At 32.7% G+C, this 21,959-nt stretch overlaps 1 protein-coding gene and 1 long non-coding RNA gene across 8 annotated transcripts in view; one reads left to right on the top strand and one right to left on the bottom strand.

The window, feature by feature from the left end:
- Window positions 1-21,959, bottom strand: part of LOC119770455 (nose resistant to fluoxetine protein 6) — a 241,576-nt gene that overhangs the window by 91,814 nt on the left and 127,803 nt on the right. For all 7 annotated transcript variants that reach the window (XM_038265403.1, XM_038265406.1, XM_038265405.1 and 4 more), the window contains 2 exons: window positions 14,722-15,005; window positions 14,533-14,667 (listed from right to left, as the gene is read on the bottom strand). In XM_038265403.1, the coding sequence (XP_038121331.1) occupies window positions 14,533-14,667; window positions 14,722-15,005 (419 nt within the window). The remainder of the gene's footprint in view (window positions 1-14,532; window positions 14,668-14,721; window positions 15,006-21,959) is intronic.
- On the top strand, window positions 7,941-11,172 carry LOC119770463. Its single transcript, XR_005278837.1, has 3 exons — window positions 7,941-8,087; window positions 8,165-8,281; window positions 10,861-11,172. It is a non-coding gene; the product is annotated as an uncharacterized LOC119770463 (long non-coding RNA).

Genomic DNA, 21,959 nt, shown 5'->3' with positions numbered 1-21,959 from the left:
AAAACGATGTCTAGCTCTAGCGTGCAGATGAAGATTCGCAGGGCGTCGACGTTTCTGGCGTTGGTGATATTTTTGATGTTTATAGTTCCAAGGTTGTAAGACGAGAAATCGAAAATTGTAATTCTTCTTCCTCGTCTTCCTCGTCGTCGTCGTCGTTGTCTTCGTTGTATTTTATCTTCTTACCTTTTGGGCGAAGTTTTCTGCTGCTGGTCGACGAGTCGGTATCGTTGCCATCGGATTTGCCATCGCCAGATTTTTTAAATCCTGCATCTCCAGCGGGGGTAAGCCCACTGCCCGATGGCTGCACGTCCTGGGGTGGGGGCATCAAAAAAGATGAGCCGTTTCCCTTGTCGGTTGGTTTTTCTTGGAAGTTGTCCGAAATCGGCTTGGGCTTACCACCGCTTGGCTTCAACTTCCCGCCGTTTGGTTTCGGCTTGGGGTTCTTCGGGTTGAGCGGTTGCTGCGGGTTCAGCGGCTGCTCCGAGTTGAGCGGCTGCTGCGGGTTGAGCTGCGGCATCGCCGGTTGTTGCGGCTTCACTGGTTGCTTGACGGCGTCGGCAAAGGTTTTCTGCACAAGCAGTTTTTGTTCTGCACACAACCCACGCCGATGTGGAGGTAGTCATGGCAGTGTTTACAGGTGGCCTTCTGAGTATAATAAACGCACTTTGTGTCTTCGCCGTTGATTGTGATCCAGGATGCAATGTTCTCCCGAACCACCATCTTGGCTACGCGGATACCGGTGTAAGCCCCGGCAAATTCCTGGACGCCGCCGAGTTGCTCCTCGTAAACATCACGAACATCGCCGTAACGCTCGAGAAACTTGGCAACGTTGGCGTTCGATACGTCCGCCGAAAGGTCGAACAGTTTCACCAACACTGTTCCGTCCTCGATGGTGATGGTCACTTGGTGTTGTTTCTTGTCACTTCCGGTCAGCTCATGGGCTTTGCCATGCTCCTCGCACAGCTTAAGGGCAAGGGTGAGGTCAGTGACCGTGACGAAGGTAACACCAAGGGTTTGGCTGTTCTGCCCTGTTTGAAAAATGTCGCACGTCGTACAAGCTGTCGCGCGGTTTTGATTTTACCGTTTCGATATCGATTGGTCGAAAGGACGACAAACACTCGACATGCCCGACATTGTTTTTTCCATCGATTTTCCTTCAATTCGACGTCACGATTTTCGTGATGTTGGGCTTCGGAAAGATTTTGACCGGTTGATAGGTAAGTTGTGCTTCTTTTTCTGTCGGAAAGTTCCGGCCGGAGTGGGCAAGTGGCCAAATTATAGTTTCTTATGTTCCAGATATTCAGAATTCGGTCTTCGTGGCGGTGGAGGAGGAGGACGAGACACATGGATCCGGTGGGCCAGGTCTTCGTGGCGGAAGACGGGACCGGAAGGAACCGAGCTTATGGAGGATATGGTTCATTCCAAAGGAGAGGAGGATGAAACACCGAGTGTCAAAAGTTCTACCCAAGGTAAGAGAAAAGGGTACAGAATAATCATCTCGTGGCGGTGTTTCTGATCCACCGGAAGTTTTTATCAATAGAACTGTTGCTTCAAGTCATTGAAATGATAGAAGAGGCGCATTTCAAAGTATCGGGAGTGAGCTTGGGAGACGGAAAGTATGCTAATATTGGGTGTTATGATTATTGGACTTCAGAATTGTATAATAAAAAAACTCTAACATAAGTGCTCCGCCAGGATTATCTCGATGATGAGTTTCAAAATTTAAAAACTACCAACATCCTGAATAATATTTTACAGATTTTTTTATATTTTTTTAACTGAAAAAAATAAAATTAATTTAAAAAAAGGTTGAAAACAAAGCAGATTACAAAAAAATAGGTATTTTTTTAAAAGGTCTGCAGAAATATTAAAAAAATATTTATATTAAAATTATTACAAATTGAAAAAATGCAGATTACAAAAAGGTAAAAGCAATATTTTCTAAAAGGTAAAAAAATTCTCAAATTCTAAAATTCTAAAATTCAAAAATTCTAAAATTCTAAAATTCTAAAATTCTAAAATTCTAAAATTCTAAAATTCTAAAATTCTAAAATTCTAAAATTCTAAAATTCTAAAATTCTAAAATTCTAAAATTCTAAAATTCTAAAATTTAAAATTTAAAATTTAAAATTCTAAAATTCTAAAATTCTAAAATTTAAAATTCTAAAATTTAAAATTCTAAAATTTAAAATTCTAAAATTCTAAAATTCTAAAATTTAAAATTCTAAAATTTAAAATTTAAAATTTTAAAATTTAAAATTCTAAAATTCTAAAATTTAAAATTCTAAAATTTAAAATTTAAAATTCTAAAATTCTAAAATTCTAAAATTCTAAAATTCTAAAATTCTAAAATTCTAAAATTTAAAATTCTAAAATTCTAAAATTCTAAAATTCTAAAATTTAAAATTCTAAAATTCTAAAATTCTAAAATTCTAAAATTCTAAAATTCTAAAATTCTAAAATTCTAAAATTCTAAAATTCTAAAATTCTAAAATTCTAAAATTTAAAATTCTAAAATTTAAAATTCTAAAATTTAAAATTCTAAAATTCTAAAATTTAAAATTCTAAAATTTAAAATTTAAAATTCTAAATTTAAAATTCTAAAATTCTAAAATTCTAAAATTTAAAATTCTAAAATTCTAAAATTTAAAATTCTAAAATTCTAAAATTTAAAATTCTAAAATTTAAAATCTAAAATTCTAAAATCTAAAATTCTAAAATTTAAAATTTAAAATTTAAAATTCTAAAATTCTAAAATTCTAAAATTCTAAAATTTAAAATTTAAAATTCTAAAATTTAAAATTCTAAAATTCTAAAATTCTAAAATTCTAAAATTCTAAAATTCTAAAATTCTAAAATTCTAAAATTCTAAAATTTAAAATTCTAAAATTCTAAAATTCTAAAATTTAAAATTTAAAATTTAAAATTTAAAATTTAAAATTTAAAATTCTAAAATTCTAAAATTCTAAAATTCTAAAATTCTAAAATTTAAAATTCTAAAATTCTAAAATTCTAAAATTTAAAATTCTAAAATTCTAAAATTCTAAAATTCTAAAATTCTAAAATTCTAAAATTCTAAAATTCTAAAATTCTAAAATTCTAAAATTTAAAATTCTAAAATTCTAAAATTTAAAATTCTAAAATTCTAAAATTCTAAAATTCTAAAATTCTAAAATTTAAAATTCTAAAATTCTAAAATTTAAAATTCTAAAATTTAAAATTTAAAATTTAAAATTCTAAAATTCTAAAATTTAAAATTCTTAAAATTTAAAATTCTAAAATTCTAAAATTTAAAATTCTAAAATTCTAAAATTTAAAATTCTAAAATTCTAAAATTTAAAATTTAAAATTCTAAAATTCTAAAATTCTAAAATTCTAAAATTTAAAATTCTAAAATTCTAAAATTCTAAAATTCTAAAATTCTAAAATTCTAAAATTCTAAAATTCTAAAATTCTAAAATTCTAAAATTCTAAAATTCTAAAATTCTAAAATTCTAAAATTCTAAAATTCTAAAATTCTAAAATTCTAAAATTCTAAAATTCTAAAATTCTAAAATTTAAAATTCTAAAATTCTAAAATTCTAAAATTCTAAAATTCTAAAATTCTAAAATTCTAAAATTCTAAAATTCTAAAATTCTAAAATTCTAAAATTCTAAAATTCTAAAATTCTTAAAATTCTTAAAATTCTAAAATTCTAAAATTCTAAAATTCTAAAATTCTAAAATTCTATAATTCTAAAATTTCTACAATTCTAAAATTTCTAAAATTCCAAAATTATTCTAAAATTCTCCAAAACTCCAAAATTCCATAATTCTAAAATGCCAAAATTCTAAAGTTCTAATATTCTGAAATTATCAAATTTTAAATTTTATCATTTTTTTCTAATTTTAGGATTTAAAAATATTTTTTTTTTTGAATTTTAGAATTTTAGGATTTTAAAATTTTAGAATTAAAGATTTATAGAATTTAAGAATTTTAGTATTTCATTATTTTAAAGTTCTAAAACTCTAAGTTCTAAAAATTTTATAATATTGAAATACTTAGGTTCTACAATTTTTAATCTCCTAAATTTTTATATTGTATTACACTCAGCCCCCGGTGGTTGGTCACTTTTTCGTTTGTAGAATGGGTGTCAAACTAAAAAGTGACCCCTTTCGTTTGACAACAGTTGGTGTCAAACCATCGGGTTTTGAGTGTATTCTTATAATTCTTGATATTTGTAAATTTCAAAAATTTCAAAGATTAAATTTCATTTTTAAATTATTCAGATATTTTAAATTTTTACGATTAATTTAAACATTCGAACATTTTAAAATTGTTTAAAGTCTTTTAAGTTCTTAGCATCCTCAAAGCATGGAATTTGGGGTCTTCAGAAACACAAAAAAATCAAAAAAAGGATCAGAAACACATGCACTTTAAAGTTAAAAAAATCAAAAATATTCAAACAGGTCCAGATGGGTTTTCTCCCTAAAACTTTGGAGAAAAACCATGCGTTGATGTTGATTTTTGATTTGAAATCTAAAATGTTAGAATTTTTTGTTGTCTTAAACTTTCTTTTATCTTTATTTTCTTAAAAATTTATAAGTTTTAATTAACTGCTTTTTTAATTTTTTTTTTCAAAATTTTACATTGAAAGTTAAATTTTTGAATATTCCACAATTAATTATTTTATGAATTTTCACAGATTTTTTGAGTATAATATCTGTCATGAGATTCCCTTTGTTTCAACAACAAAACTCTAGATATGATTTGGATATGATGATTCAGCCGAATGACGTTATCTTTTTTCAGGTAACCAAAAAAAAAATCCAATCTGATCCTGCTAACAAACCAGCATCTTTGTGTTGTCCCACGCAGTTTGATGAACGGAAGCTGTAACGACCGCAAAAACATCTGCTCCGGAAGTGCGTAAACCGACGTTGTCCCGTACTCCGGTGGCCATCAACGGTGGCGCCGCACCCCGCCGTATCTGCGGCTAGTCGAGGAGCAATAGTCCATCTTGATCAAGATGCTGCCTCGCACGCTGGCGTCGGCTCGAAAAGATGGTTGGCAAATTCCGGACCCGGAAGACAACGCCAAAAACTTCCGGCCAAGATGCCGAGCGATGAGCTGAAAGACCAACTGGAAGACAACGCCAAAAACTACGTGGAGATCGCGACACACAAGTAAAATTAATGAATGTATTTGAAAAAGTGCAATTAACAATAAAAATACATCTAAAAATAAATAAAAATAAAACAAATACCTATTTTTTACTGCAACATCCCTGATTGAAAAATGTCGCACGTCGTACAAGCTGTCGCGCGGTTTTGATTTTACCGTTTCGATATCGATTGGTCGAAAGGACGACAAACGTGCGACAAACATTCGACATGCTCGACATTGTTTTTTCCATCGATTTACCTTCAATTCGACGTCGATTATCGTCGACGCAAACAGTTTGACAGTTCTCTTCAGTTGATCTTGTTCGGACTTGATCAAATCAGAAAAACAATATTGTTGTAAAGGTTCGTGAGGATTTTGGCTGGTTGATTGGTAAGTTGTGTTCCTTTTTTTGCTGGAAAGTTCCGGCCGGAGTGGGCGAGCGGATAAATCATAACATTATGTTCCAGACTTCCTGATTTCAGCCTTCGCGACGGTGGAAGAGAACGTGAAACATCGTTAACCCGGCGGATCATGCCGGAAGATGGGACGGGAAGGAACCGGTCTGCGATTGAAAGTGGATTGGGGTGAGTCGTGTTTTTTTAAACGGTGGAGGTGTGCCGGGAGGAAAAAAGAGGACGATGGAAATGTGCGTGGGGGAGGACAGGAGGGGGGATCCAAACCTAATGCAATCACAAATTCTAAACAATTAAATAATTAAAAAAATAATTCTTGAATTCTGCAATTCTACGAGCCAAAACTTTTTTTTAAATCTCAAACACAAAAATTCTGAAATTCTTTACTTCTGGAATTCTAGTATTCAAAAATTTTACAATAATTAAGTAAAAATTATAAAACTCTAAAATTCTGAAACCTGGCTCAACTCGAGGGGGCAGCATGAAGTTTGTGGGAGTAGCGAACAGCTCTAATTCTCCATACAAACTTTGGAGAAAACCCATTCGGCTCTGTCCAAATATTTTTGAAATTTTTGAAAAATACAAAGTAAACATGTTTTTGGGGTCCCCTTGAATTGAACCTGCGCAGAAACTTTGTTGGTCGGTGTTATTTATAAAATCATAAAATTAAAAATAAATAAATAAATTATTAAATAATTTAATTAATAAATTATTAAACTATTAAATTATGAAATTATGAAATTATGAAATTATGAAATTATGAAATTATGAAATTATGAAATTATGAAATTATGAAATTATGAAATTATTAAATTATGAAATTATGAAATTATTAAATTATTAAATTATTAAATTATGAAATTATGAAATTATTAAATTATTAAATTATTAAATTATTAAATTATTAAATTATTAAATTATTAAATTATTAAATTATTAAATTATTAAATTATTAAATTATTAAATTATTAAATTATTAAATTATTAAATTATTAAATTATTAAATTATTAAATTATTAAAATATTAAATTATTAAATTATTAAATTATTAAATTATTAAATTATTAAATTATTAAATTATTAAATTATTAAATTATTAAATTATTAAATTATTAAATTATTAAATTATTAAATTATTAAATTATTAATTTATTAAATTATTAAATTATTAAATTATTAAATTATTAAATTATTGAATTATTAAATTATTAAATTATTAAATTATTAAATAATTAAATTATTAAATTATTAAATTATTAAATTATTAAATAATTAAATTATTAAATTATTAAATTATTAAATTATTAAATTATTCTTAATTTCTAAAATTCTTAACTTCTAGAAATTTTAAATAATTTGAATATTTTCGCCAGGTAGCAAATAGGAGAAATTCTCGTATGTTTAGCAAAATAAGCACTCGCTTCTGACTCCATCCAATTTACTTATTTTAACTATTCAAACAACTAATTTTTCAAAACTTTTGATAGAAAATTGCTTGCTCACTTCTTATTGGCCGATTTATCATTTGATTTCAGTTGAAAATGCTTTTTATGAGCTGTAATTGAATGTCAAAGTGCTGATATGGCAACATTAAAGGCACGCTGGAATTAGATGCTGTTCCCCTAGTTACAGTATTTTTTTTATTATTTAATTCATTTCAGATCTGTATCAAACAGTCTCCAAACAGGACAATGAAAGTGTTGGTGGTGTTTGATTTTTAGAGAATGTCAAAATCGCCATTATCAATACTAAGACCTAGAAAAAAAGAACAAACTTGCGGCCGAGTACAACCTCTGAGTGAAAGCGATGGAGGTGAACGAACTACTCACGGGGCAGCACACGAATTCTACCGGATTGGCCATCATCAAGCGAAATTTGGAAAATTGTGACTGCAGTGATAGTGAATATTTGTAAAACAAAGTGCCAGGCCAGTGAAAACTAATAGATATCAATAAAAATCAGCAAAACAACAAATAAAATGAATTTTATTTCGAAAATAACCTAAAAATTCCAAAATGACAGCACACGACAATAGCACGACATCCTAAATAACAAAACCGTGCGACGTCGGTCGAATGTCGTACGACAATGTCGAACAATTTCGATGATCGATCGCACGACAAATACGACATTTTGGTGCAAAAACGTATGACATTCGTGCGAATGTCGCACGACATTGTCGTGCGACGTCGTACGATTGCACGTACGACAAACGACGGACGTCGGACGGACTTTTCAGTCAGGGATAACCTAAAAACCCTGTTTGAAAAATGTCGCACGTCGTACGAGTTGTCGCACGGTTTTGATTTTACCGTTTCGATATCGATTGGTCGAAAGGACGACAAACGTGCGACAAACACTCGACATGCTCGACATTGTTTTTTCCATCGATTTACCTTCAATTCGACGTCGATTATCGTCGACGCAAACAGTTTGACAGTTCTCTTCAGTTGATCTTGTTCGGACTTGATCAAATCAGAAAAACAATATTGTTGTAAAGGTTCGTGAGGATTTTGGCTGGTTGATTGGTAAGTTGCGTTCCTTTTTTTGCTGGAAAGTTCCGGCCGGAGTGGGCGAGCGGATAAATCATAACATTATGTTCCAGACTTCCTGATTTCAGCCTTCGCGACGGTGGAAGAGAACGTGAAACATCGTTAACCCGGCGGATCATGCCGGAAGATGGGACGGGAAGGAACCGGTCTGCGATCGAAAGCGGATTGGGGTGAGTCGTGTTTTTTTAAACGGTGGAGGTGTGCCGGGAGGAAAAAAGAGGACGATGGAAATGTGCGTGGGGGAGGACAGGAGGGGGGATCCAAACCTAATGCAATCACAAATTCTAAACAATTAAATAATTAAAAAAATAATTCTTGAATTGTTCAATTCTACGAGCCAAAACTTTTTTTTAAATCTCAAACACAAAAATTCTGAAATTCTTTACTTCTGGAATTCTAGTATTCAAAAATTTTACAATAATTAAGTAAAAATTATAAAACTCTAAAATTCTGAAACCTGGCTCAACTCGAGGGGGCAGCATGAAGTTTGTGGGAGTAGCGAACAGCTCTAATTCTCCATACAAACTTTGGAGAAAACCCATTCGGCTCTGTCCAAATATTTTTGAAATTTTTGAAAAGTACAAAGTAAACATGTTTTTGGGGTCCCCTTGAATTGAACCTGCGCAGAAACTTTGTTGGTCGGTGTTATTTATAAAATCATAAAATTATAAATAAATAAATAAATTATTAAATAATTTAATAAATAAATTATTAAACTATTAAATTATGAAATTAAGAAATTAAGAAATTATGAAATTATGAAATTATGAAATTATGAAATTATGAAATTATGAAATTATGAAATTATGAAATTATTAAATTATTAAATTATTAAATTATTAAATTATTAAATTATTAAATTATTGAATTATTAAATTATTAAATTATTAAATTATTATATTATTAAATTATTAAATTATTAAATTATGAAATTATGAAATTAAGAAATTATGAAATTATTAAATTATTAAATTATTAAATTCTTGAGTTTTTTTTTAAAAGGACCAATAAACTATTGTCTTTCATATGTTTATAGGACCTAATCAAAAAAAACTCTGGAATTATTAAATTATTAAATTATTAAATTATAAAATTATTAAATTATAAAATTATTAAATTATTTAATTATTAAATTATTAAATTATTAAATTATTAAATTATTAAATTATTAAATTATTAAATTATTAAATTATTAAATTATTAAATTATTAAATTATTAAATTATTAAATTATTAAATTATTAAATTATTAAATTATTAAATTATTAAATTATTAAATTATTAAATTATTAAATTATTAAATTATTAAATTATTAAATTATTAAATTATTAAATTATTAAATTATTAAATTATTAAATTATTAAATTATTAAATTATTAAATTATTAAATTATTAAATTATTAAATTATAAATTATTAAATTATTAAATTATTAAATTATTAAATTATTAAATTATTAAATTATTAAATTATTAAATTATTAAATTATTAAATTATTAATTTATTAAATTATTAAATTATTAAATTATTAAATTATTAAATTATTAAATTATTAAATTACTAAATTATTAAATTATTAAATTATTAAATTATTAAATTATTAAATTATTAAATTATTAAATTATTAAATTATTAAATTATTAAATTATTAAATTATTAAATTATTAAATTATTAAATTATTAAGTTATTAAATTATTAAATTATTAAATTATTAAATTATTAAATTATTAAATTATTAAATTATTAAATTATTAAATTATTAAATTATTAAATTATTAAATTATTAAATTATTAAATTATTAAATTATTAAATTATTAAATTATTAAATTATTAAATTATTAAATTATTAAATTATTAAATTATTAAATTATTAAATTATGAAATTATTAAATTATTAAATTATTAAATTATTAAATTATTAAATTATTAAATTATTAAATTATTAAATTATTAAATTATTAAATTATTAAATTATTAAATTATTAAATTATTAAATTATTAAATTATTAAATTATTAAATTATTAAATTATTAAATTATTAAATTATTAAATTATTAAATTATTAAATTATTAAATTATTAAATTATTAAATTATTAAATTATTAAATTATTAAATTATTAAATTATTAAATTATTAAATTATTAAATTATTAAATTATTAAATTATTAAATTATTAAATTATTAAATTATTAAATTATTAAATTATTAAATTATTAAATTATTAAATTATTAAATTATTAAATTATTAAATTATTAAATTATTAAATTATTAAATTATTAAATTATTAAATTATTAAATTATTAAATTCTTAAATTATTAAATTATTGAATCGAAAATTTGACAAACACAAAATTATTATCTACAATTCTTAAATTTTATTAATTCTTATGTTTTGAAATTCTTAATTTCTAAAATTCTTAACTTCTAGAAATTTTAAATAATTTGAATATTTTCGCCAGGTAGCAAATAGGAGAAATTCTCGTATGTTTAGCAAAATAAGCACTCGCTTCTGACTCCATCCAATTTACTTATTTTAACTATTCAAACAACTAATTTTTCAAAACTTTTGATTGAAAATTGCTTGCTCACTTCTTATTGGCCGATTTATCATTTGATTTCAGTTGAAAACGCTTTTTATGAGCTGTAATTGAATGTCAAAGTGCTGATATGGCAACATTAAAGGCACGCTGGAATTAGATGCTGTTCCCCTAGTTACAGTATTTTTTTATTATTTAATTCATTTCAGATCTGTATCAAACAGTCTCCAAACAGGACAATGAAAGTGTTGGTGGTGTTTGATTTTTAGAGAATGTCAAAATCGCCATTATCAATACTAAGACCTGGAAAAAAGAACAAACTTGCGGCCGAGTACAACCTCTGAGTGAAAGCGATGGAGGTGAACGAACTACTCACGGGGCAGCACACGAATTATACCAGATTGGCCATCATCAAGCGAAATTTGGAAAATTGTGACTGCAGTGATAGTGAATATTTGGAAAACAAAGTGCCAGGCCAGTGAAAACTAATAGATATCAATAAAAATCAGCAAAACAACAAATAAAATGAATTTTATTTCGAAAATAACCTAAAAATTCCTAAATGACAGCACACGACAATAGCACGACATCCTAAATAACAAAACCGTGCGACGTCGGTCGAATGTCGTACGACAATGTCGAACAATTTCGATGATCGATCGCACGACAAATACGACATTTTGGTGCAAAAACGTATGACATTCGTGCGAATGTCGCACGACATTGTCGTGCGACGTCGTACGATTGCACGTACGACAAACGACGGACGTCGGACGGACTTTTCAGTCAGGGAACCCAAAATGACATCACACGACAAAGGCACGACATCCTAAATAACAAAACCGTGCGACGTCGGTCGAATGTCGTACGACAATGTCGTACAATTTCGATCATCGATCGCACGACAAATACGACATTTTGGTGCAAAAACGTATGACATTCGCGCGAAAGTCGCACGACATTGTCGTGCGACGTCGTACGATTGCACGGACGACAAACGACGGACGTCCGACGAACTTTTCAGTCAGGGTGGATGCGGATCACTTCACCGCGTTTGAGGCCGAGTTTTTCGGTTTGTTCGGTAGGTCACCATAATCGATGCGGATCGTATTTTGTCTTCCCATCTTTTACAATCGCGACGAGTTCGCGACGCGTGATTGGAAGCAAACAATAGAGACAAAAACACTGTTTCGGTCGAACTCTGCCCGGCTTAGAAAAAACTTTTAGCGTCCAATCGCGGCAGAGGTGCGATGCTGACGTTATAATAAAAATCCCCCAATACCCATACATACCAAACTAATCAGCATAGGGCTCTGAGGGAAGCCCGTGCTGTGACAAGGAGACGCCTCCATATTTCTCGATCCTGGGCTGTTTGTCTCCAATCTTCTAAGTTGCAGATTTTCCGGATATTTCGCCTGGCCTGATCACCCCATCGTGCTCGCTGTTCTCCCGGTTTTCGTCCTCTACCACCTTCCAGTTGGTCGCGGTCGAAGATCATTTTAACGGGACTGTCATCGTGCATTCTCGCAACGTGACCAGGCCACCTAAGTCGCCCGACCTCCACCTCTTGGACGATTGTCGGACCTCCAAGCAAAGCGTGCAGCTCGTGGTTCATGCGCCTACGCCATTCACCGTTAACAGTCCGCACGCCTCCATAGATCGTCCGTAGCACCTTCCGTTCAAAGACTCCAAGGGCGCGTTCATCCTCTTTCAGCATAGTCCAAGTTTCGTGGCCGAAGATGACGACTGGTCTAATGAGTGTCTTGTAGATTGCTAACTTCGTGCGACGTCGGATGTCAGGGTCTTCCGTACTTCAAAGTATGCACGATTTCCTGCATAAATACGAGTCTGGATCGACCTACTGGTGTTGTTATTGGCCGTCACCAGGGATCTCAAGCACACGAACTCGTCTACCTCCTCCAGCTCGTCACCGTCCACTGCTAGGGGAGTCAGACACGGGGGGCCCACGTCTTTGGAGCCTCGACCTTTCATGTACTTTGTTTTCGTCGCATTCATCGCCAGTCCAATCTGCATGGCTGCTGCTTTCAGTCCGATGTAGATTTTTCATCACCTTCTCTTGACTTCTTGCTATAATATCGTTGTCATCAGCAAAACCAAGCAGTTGAAACGACTCGAAGAATATCGTGCCACTCGTGTCAATGACCGCTCTTCGTATAACACCTTCTAGGGCGATGTTAAACAGAAGACAAGATAATCCATCACCACAACGACAACCCTCGCCGTGATTCAAAGGGTTCCGATAATTCCCCCGATACATGCACATAGCATTACTCGCTCCATGGTTGCCTTGACCAGCCGTGTCAGTTTGTCCGGAAAACCGTTGTCGTGCATAATCTGCCATAGCTGCTCGCGGTCGACCGTGTCATAGGCTGTCTGAAGTCAATGAAAATGTGATGTGTGGGCACGTTGTACTCGCGGCATTTTCAGAGGATCTACCGGAGGCAAAATATTTGGTCCGTGGTGGCTCGCGCGCCCGTGGATCCCGAACCTTGCGTGGGGTGATAGCTGACGCCCCCAGTACCCGGAAAACGGAATCGACGTAACACTTTATGATGTGGCCCTCTTAAACCTTGCGGTTTCGTCAACGGATCAACAGGCGTGTATCGTTCTTTTTGCGACAAGACTCCGCCTCCCGAATCTTCTAAGTGTGAAGGTATGGCACGGGAGAGGGCACCGAGTACCTATATTTACGCTCAGATTTTTTTGCGTCAGCCTCGGGATTCGAACTGCCGACCTCTGGATTGTAAGTCCAGTGCGCGGTCCGATTGATCCACACAGGCAGACATTCCCAGTAGACCCCCCAGTACCAATCACTTGCTATTCGAAATTATCACGTACTTGACAGTCTCTTTATCTCATTGCACTCACACTCATTCACTGAAGCTTTTGTCGTCAACAACTACACTCGAAAAGACGATAGTCGACATGAACATCATCGTTGACCATCAAAGACTACCGTCGTGCGATGAACGTAGTGTAGCGATGGTAGCGTGACGATTTTGGCATGTATTTGCGACGACTTTCGCGCAACGCATCATCGACGGTTTCGTCACAAATGGTTAGTGTGACGGTAGGTGCTGCACGACAGCATGAATGTCACAGAAAAAATGTTACTTGACGGTACATTTTGCAAGCCTGGAGAGTCTCAGGTGGTCGCAGTAAACTTAACCCAATTGCCCAAAAAAAAAAAGCTGTCAATTGAGGCAATAAATTGTTTATCAAAACAATAACTTTTTTTTATTGTTCCGACAATATTTTTTACTAGAATTATAAAACAAATTTATCAAATAGATAAATCGTAGTTATTGTTATTGTATAATTGATTTGAAAATACCAAATTTTGCTGCGTGATATTTTGACTCTTAATCCGATTGAAAAATATCAGTTTTCAGCGAAATATGACCACGATCATCGTAAGCCGCTTACGATGTAGGTCTCTAAAAAATCCATGAAAATTCAGTCTAACGGTTGCAATAGCGGATTTGCAGCAAAGCTAAAAGACACATGTCGCGACCTATGAACAAATAAGCTGGCTCTGTTCGCTGCATACACGGAGAAAAATGAGTTCCTAAAATCGTGAACAAGCGTTCATGAAACGTTTGAAAAACGTACCATGCAATTTGAACACTTTGTTCGTGGTTACGAATTTCGTGACCGCTTGTTCACGATTTGCCACACAGAACAGTTATAGAGTTTGTATTGTGCCGTTAGAGATATTTTTTAATGATTTTTTGAACATGGATCGAACAGTAAACTTTTCCGTGTATGAGGTGTGGCTGTACGTTTCATTAGGTAGAAAGGAAATGATTATTTTGTTGCTTTGAGAAAAGTTAGATAATACATTGTAACAATAAAATTACCTAAAATCACCCATAACATCGATATAGCACGTAGTCCATGAATTGATGGAATTGTGTCATTGCCTACATTTTTATCGCATATAGCCTTGAAGTTAGTTACAGTTGAAAAGAACAGCAACAATTCAGACCAAACACCTGTAATAAAGAAATGTTGAACTTTACGAAATACAAGTTTGGTGGATTAACTACTTAGTTTTTCTTCTCTTGAACTGACTGGTCCGATGGCAAGATTTTCATCTGAATTATTGTTATTTATTCCAGTAGGAACTCCAAACACATCACAATTTGGTTTGCTGCTTTTCTCTGGAATAACTTGAGTAAGGTCATACGTAGTACATCCAAAGCCAGAAGATGAGTCCGAAGTCAAATCCTTGGAATATTTTTTCTTTATTATTTGCTTGGATCGGTTTCGCAACATCAGATCATATCCTGTGCCAGAAATTAGCAAGAGTGTAACAACTAAAGTAGCGGCACTGAAAAAAAATAGTTAGATTTAACCATTTTTATCACTTTCTGTGCGGATCCGATTACAGTAAAGAAGCTACCCAGACGGAAATGAGAGGGGGCAGATTCGTCGGGCGTTACGTAAAACCTGGCTAAAGCTGTTTATGCACTTTGGAAGGAACCGGTCAAGAAAAATAAATTAAATGGGCAGCAGCGGCGGCGAGAGCAAGCCAGAGAGGGTGAAGAAATGCCCCAAGAAATCGCTCCCTCTCCTTTGTTCTGCTGTTCGTAAAGCTGTTTCTTGACACCTTTCCTTCTGAACTCCGTACTCGCCTTAAAAGAAGTGTACAAATTGTGTCTGAACTGCATGACAAGCGTCCGGCTGCGCCAGACACTCAAATTTACCAGATTATTTTCCGACCTGGTAGAGTAGGCGGGAACACGCTCCGTATGAAAAGTAGAAATTTTGTATGAAGAAAACGCCACGCAAGGTGAGGCGAAGTTGGGGTCGAATATTTTAAATTTGAAGGCCACGTGGTTCATACACGATCCCTAGGGCGTCGCTAGAATTGCTCAAAAAAGCTTTGAAATAAATATGTTCAAAACTTCATATTTTGACTTGAGGATTTTTCAAGGTGTAAAACAAGAATTCTCAGACTTCATTGTTTTTTTTTGCTTTTGAAAAACTTACAAACACGAATTTTCATTTAATTAAATAATTGGTTGAACAATTTTGACTGTTTTTGTTTATATATCGTTTATACAATCTATATTTTCCAGTGCATCTGAAGTAATATTTATGCACTGCAAAAACTACACGGAACCGGTTGTTGCATTTGAAACGGATTATAATTAGAATCTAATTAGATTCCGTTTCAGAATTCGAATTGAACTGACTGGGTTATATCCACCGCATTTGTTTTGACTCGCCGAACTGAGATGGGACCGTTGCCTTTGCGCACTCCCGGTCCCAAAACATCTGCAAACGTGGTCAAAACCAACACGTAGAAGGAAACCGTCACACCCGTGATGGACGCCAAAAACTGGAAGCGTTCGAAAGAGCCGTCGCCGGCTGCTGTACACTCACGGCGTCTATGACGAATTGGACAAGGCGATCTTGGCGAAAGAAACGCCTGAACCGACCTTCTTCAATCCACCGGCCAACTCCTTCAGCACCATCTTGGCAACCTACCAAACTCCACTGGGAGAGTCAGGTAAACCACGAGTGCAAGGAAAGTGAATTTATTTTCTTCAAAAAGTGCCAATCCATTGTAAAAAAAATCTAAATAATAATCAAAATCACAGAGCACGACAAAGGCACGACATCCTAAATAACAAAACCGTACGACGTCTGTCGAATGTCGTACGACAATGTCGAACAATTTAGATTATCGATCGCACGACACACACGACATTTTGGTGCAAAAACGTATGACATTCACGCGAAAGTCGTACGACATTGTCGTGCCATTGCATGTGTGTTTGTCATTGTGTATGTGTTTATCATTGTGTGTATGTTTGTCATTGTGTGTTTGATTGCTATCGTGTGTTTTTGTCATTGTGTGCGTGATTGCCATTGTGTGTGTTTGTTATTGTGTGTGTGTGTGTGTGTGTGTGGTGTGTGTGTGTTTGTTATTGTGTATGTGTTTGTTATTGTGTGTGTGTTTTTGTCATTGTGTGTTTGATTGCTACTGTGTGTGTTTGTTATTGAGCAGTTCTCTACGGAATCGGTCTTTTTTCTTTAATTTTTAATTTTTGTATTTTTTAATCCGGCTTAAACTTTTTTGGTGCCTTCGGTATGCCCAATGAAGCCATTTTGCATCATTAGTTTGTCCATATAATTTTCCATACAAATTTGGCAGCTGTCCATACAAAATGATATGTGAAAATTCAAAATTCTGTATCTTTGAAGCAATTTTTGATCGATTTGGTGTCTTCGGCAAAGTTGTGGGTATGGATATGGACTACACTGAAAAAGTTATACACGTTGTTTTTTTGGTGATTTTTAATTTCACTTTTGTCACTAAAACTTGATTTGCAAAAACACTATTTTCATTTTTTTATGTGTTTAAGGACATAAAATGCCAACTTTTCAGAAATTTCCAGAATGGGCAATCTTTGACCGAGTTATGATTTTGAATAACAGATTTTTTCAAAAATCGAAATATTGATCGCAAACATTTTTCAACTTCATTTTTCGATGTAAAATCGAATTTGCAATCAAAAATTACTATAGTGATTTTTGATAAAGTGCACCGTTATCAAGTTATAACCATTTTAGGTAACTTTGAAAAAGTCGCAGTTTTTCATTTTTTAAATTAGTGCCCATGTTTGCCCACCTTGAAAAAATATTTTTGAAAAGCTGAGAAAATTCTCTATATTTGCTTTATTGAACTTTGTTGATACGACCCATAGTTGCTGAGATATTGCCATGCAAAGGTTAAAAACAGGAAAATTGATGTTTTCTGGTCACCAAACAACTCACCATTTTCTAATGTCGATATCTCAGCTATAAATCCGATTTACAATGTTAAAACATGAAACATTCGTGAATTTTCCGATCTTTTCGAAAAAAAATTTTCAAAAATTTAAAATCAAGACTAACATTTCAAATGGGCGTAATATTGAATGCTTGGCCCGTTTAAAATGTTAGTCTTGATTTTAAATTTTTGAAAATATTTTTTTCGAAAAGATCGGAAAACTTTACGACTGTTTCATGTTTTAACATTGTAAATCGGATTTATAGTTGCTGAGATATCGACATTAGAAAATGGTGAGTTGTTTGAGTGAGACTTGGAAAACATCAATTTTCCTGTTTTTTAACCTTTGCATGGCAATATCTCAGCAACTATGGGTCGTATCAACAAAGTTCAATAAAGCAAAATATAGAGAATTTTCTCAGCTTTTCAAAAAAAAAATTTTCGAAGGTGGGCAAACATGGGCACTAATTTTAAAAAATGAAAAACTGCGACTATTTTCAAAAAAGTTACCTAAAAATGGTTATAACTTGAAAACGGTGCACTTTATCAAAAAATCACTAAAGTACTTTTTGATTGCAAAATCGATTTTACATCGAAAAATGATGTTGAAAAATTTTTGTGACCAATATTTCGATTTTTTGAAAAAATCTGTATTGATTCAAAAAATCATAACTCGGTTAAAGATTTTTTGTCCATTCTGGAAATTTCTGAAAAGTCGGCATTTTATGTCCTCTAAAACATATCAAAAAAGAAAAAAAAAATAAAAATAGTGTTTTTTTGCAAATCAAGTTTTAGTGACAAAAAGTGAAATTAAAAATCACCAAATTTTTTTCACCGTGTATCATTTTTTTCAGTGTAGTCCATATCCATACCTACAACTTTACCGAAGACACCAAATCGATCAAAAAATTGCTTCAAAAGATACACATATCATTTTTGTATGGACAGCTGCCAAATTTGTGTGGAAAATTATATGGACAAACTAATGATGCAAAATGGCTTCATTGGGCATACCGAAGGCACCAAAAAAGTTTCAGCCGGATTGAAAATTAAAAAATCGAATGACCGAAATCTCAGAGAATTGCTCATTGTGTGTGTGTTTGTTATTGTTTGCGTGTCTGTTATTGTGTGTGTATTTGTCATTACGTGTTTTTACCATTGTATGTATGTTTGTCGCGGCCTGGGTTCGATCCCAGACGGTCCCGGTGGCATTTTTCGAGACGAGATTTGTCTGATCACGCCTTCCGTCGGACAGGAAGTAAATGTTGGCCCCAGACTAACCTATAAAGGTTAGGTCGTTAGCTCAATCCAGGTGGAGGAGTCGTCTCCCTGGGTCCTGTCTCGGTGAAGTCGCTGGTAGGCAGTTGGACTAACAATCCAAAGGTTGTCAGTTCGAATCCCGGTTGGATGGAAGCTAAGGTGTAAAAAGAGGTTTGCAATTGCCACAACAATCAAGCCTTCGGACACCTAGTTTCGAGTAGAAATCTCACAATCGAGAACGCCAAGGCAATGCTGTAGAGCGAATAATTTGATTTGATTTTTTTATGTGTGTTTGTCATTGTCTGCGAGTTTGTCATTGTGTGAGTTTGTCATTGTGTGTGTGTTTGTTATTGTGTTTGCCATTGTTTGTGTTTGGTATTGTGTGTGTGTGTTTGTCATTGTGTGTGTGTTCGTTATTGTGTATGTGTTTGTTTTGGTTTGGCTTTGGTTTTGTTTTTGAAGAAAATAGTAAGAAAGGTCATTTTAAACATGCTATTGAATTCATAGTCTTTTCTTTTCATGAATTGTGAACATTTCTACAAGTTCTGTGGAGATTTTCCCTTCTGTTTGTAAGATTTGAAGATATACAAAAGGATTTTTTTACGCGATGAATTATGAATAATAGAATATTTGAAGCAGGGCTGTGGAGTCGGAGTCGGAGCCGGAGTCGGTGGAGTCGGGTTTTTTTGGGGACCTGGAGTCGGAGTCGGAGTCGTCAAAACTCGAATAGCTGGAGTCGGAGTCGGCTAAATTGTATGAGCTGGAGTCGGAGTCGAAGCCGGAGTCGTAAATTTCTGATAGACCCGGAGTCGGAGTTATCGAAAAAATTAATTTAATTTATGAACTTATTAATTGTTTAATATTTGTTACAATTCAGGTTAATTTCCAAATTTTTTTAATTTTATTTATTGAATCGCGTGCACTGCGTTGACATTTTTTTATTCAATTTATTTTTTGGATAAAGATATTTATCAGATGTCATGATGTTTTCGAAGCATTTTTATTAAGATTGGAAAGCTCTTATTATGTTATTTCACTAAGATCACAGAATGATAATCTATTAATCCTCTCTTGTCAATGTATGTATACACTATACTATAGTGTCATAACTTATAAAATAGTAAACAATTGTGGCTGTGTACACCCACAACTGGGCATCGGCATACGAGAGGATAAAGAGCACGGTTCGGTAGTAAAATGGTACTGTGAGCGGACGGAGAGGAAATTACCGAGAGTACTTTACTCATGGGTTCATTTTCCAAAAAAGTTCATCCATCAAAAAAAAAGTACCGGTACCGAGACTCGAACCCAAGACCTTCGACATATTGAACCGTGCCTTTGTCGTATGGGCCACCATGGTTCGGTGACTAAGTGGCGGTCATTTGTCCATATAAGCCACTCAATAGGATGAACTGTTTCAATGAACGAATGAACACGCGAGAGGTCTTTACTCACGCAAAATAGAACTTTCCTCACGTTTCTTTTTGGGAGGACTATCCCCTCGTTCTTTAACTTTGGGTGTAGTCAAAAAATTAAAACATATTAAAATTGTTCTTTACTGTCTCTTTTTGCTTACAGTATTTACAGTATGTAAAAAAAGTATTTACACCCCTTGAGCACTATGCACATGTTGTGATGAAACATGTTAACACTTTAAAATTTTACGGAAACCTAGTACTACGTTTTGCTACAAAAAGCTCATGAAAAGATGATTTCTATAAAAAGTTCTATAAAAAATACTATTACAAAAATCAGAAAGGGGGAAAAAAATTTGTACACCTTTCGAAAAATTGACATAAACAAAGTTATTTGTTGACAAATCACCATAAATCCAGCCTCCCAATTCCAAATATGCATCTTTGACTGATTAAAAAAATAATTTGGATTGAATATAAAGTTTACTAACTACTTAGTAGAAAAGTTTACATAACTCTGAAAATTCAATATAAAACTTATTTAAACGTAATTTAGCTAAATGTCAGTATGTTACCATAGAATTGCTAAGGTTTTAAGTAGATCCATTTTTTAATAGGAAAATAAAGGTTCACTATCAGTACTTAACGAAAAAAAAAATGTTTTAAAAATATTTTTAAAATTGACATTTTAACTCTACTAATAACTTATCAACTATTATATCAATCAACTATTATAATAAATCAAAGTGTCCTGCTGAAAACATTTGAAACTGACAAAAAATATCGAACATAAGTTGCAACTAATTTTGAAATAATTATTGAATTTTTAGATATATCACAGAATCACAGAATGATAATCTATGCTTCAATGTTTACAATTTCTCTTAATGTGTTGATCTCTTGAAGATCCACTACACGCGAACATTTTGCTTAGACTTTTTACGGAAATTTTCATAACTCTGAAAAGAAAACAGTTAGAATCCCACTTTTGAAAACAGTTAGAATCCCACTTTTGTATTAGTACTCTAACTATTTTCTATTCAGAGTCATGACGATTTCCGTAAAAAGTCAAAGCAGAAAATATTGCTTGTAGTGGATCCTTAAATAATATCATTCAACAAGTCTATTTTTTTAAATAGCCTAAATCGAGGTGAAATAATTGATAAAATTTTAAATTATTTTTCAAATATTAGAATTTTCTCATGATTTATATGTTTAAAGTCATTGTTATCCGAGCATTCGTTGGTGAAGGTTGTCTGAATCAACATGACTCGTCGCGTCCCGGCGCAAAACGCCGGCAATATTGCCCTACCTGCGGCTCAAGCAGGCAAAAAAGTGGGAATTTCCAAAAGGAAGGTTGAGGCCTCAACTGATGGCCAAAAACCGGGGATTTCCAAAAGGAAGGTGCTTTTGGAAGTGACATCGAACAGCAAAAAGACGAAAAAGAGCGACGGTACTGTACCGATGGATGAGGAGGAGGAGAACTCTTCGTCGCACGAGGAGCAGCTATTGAAGAACAACAAGTTTGCTGGACTGCCTGACGAGGACCAGGTAGCGGAAGCAAAGGAGAATGAAGTGAAACAGCGAAAGGAGAAACTGCCTCCTTTTTATGTGCGGCAATCAGCAGCAACGATCGACTTTCGAGCGGGGCTGGTTGAACTCATCAAGTCTGGGAAAGTCCTAGGCAACATTCGTCTGTGTCAGGACGGATTTAAGGTGCTGGTGCAATCCAGGCAGCACTATCAACTGGTCAAGGATTACTTGACCGAAAACGAGGCGGAGTACTTTACCCATGATGTCGTCATGGATAAGCCGTACAAAATCGTCG

This window comes from Culex quinquefasciatus, chromosome 3 (assembly GCF_015732765.1).
Source record: "Culex quinquefasciatus strain JHB chromosome 3, VPISU_Cqui_1.0_pri_paternal, whole genome shotgun sequence".
In the NCBI taxonomy this organism is placed as follows: domain Eukaryota; kingdom Metazoa; phylum Arthropoda; class Insecta; order Diptera; family Culicidae; genus Culex; species Culex quinquefasciatus.
This window is presented reverse-complemented; position numbering and strand designations above follow the sequence as displayed.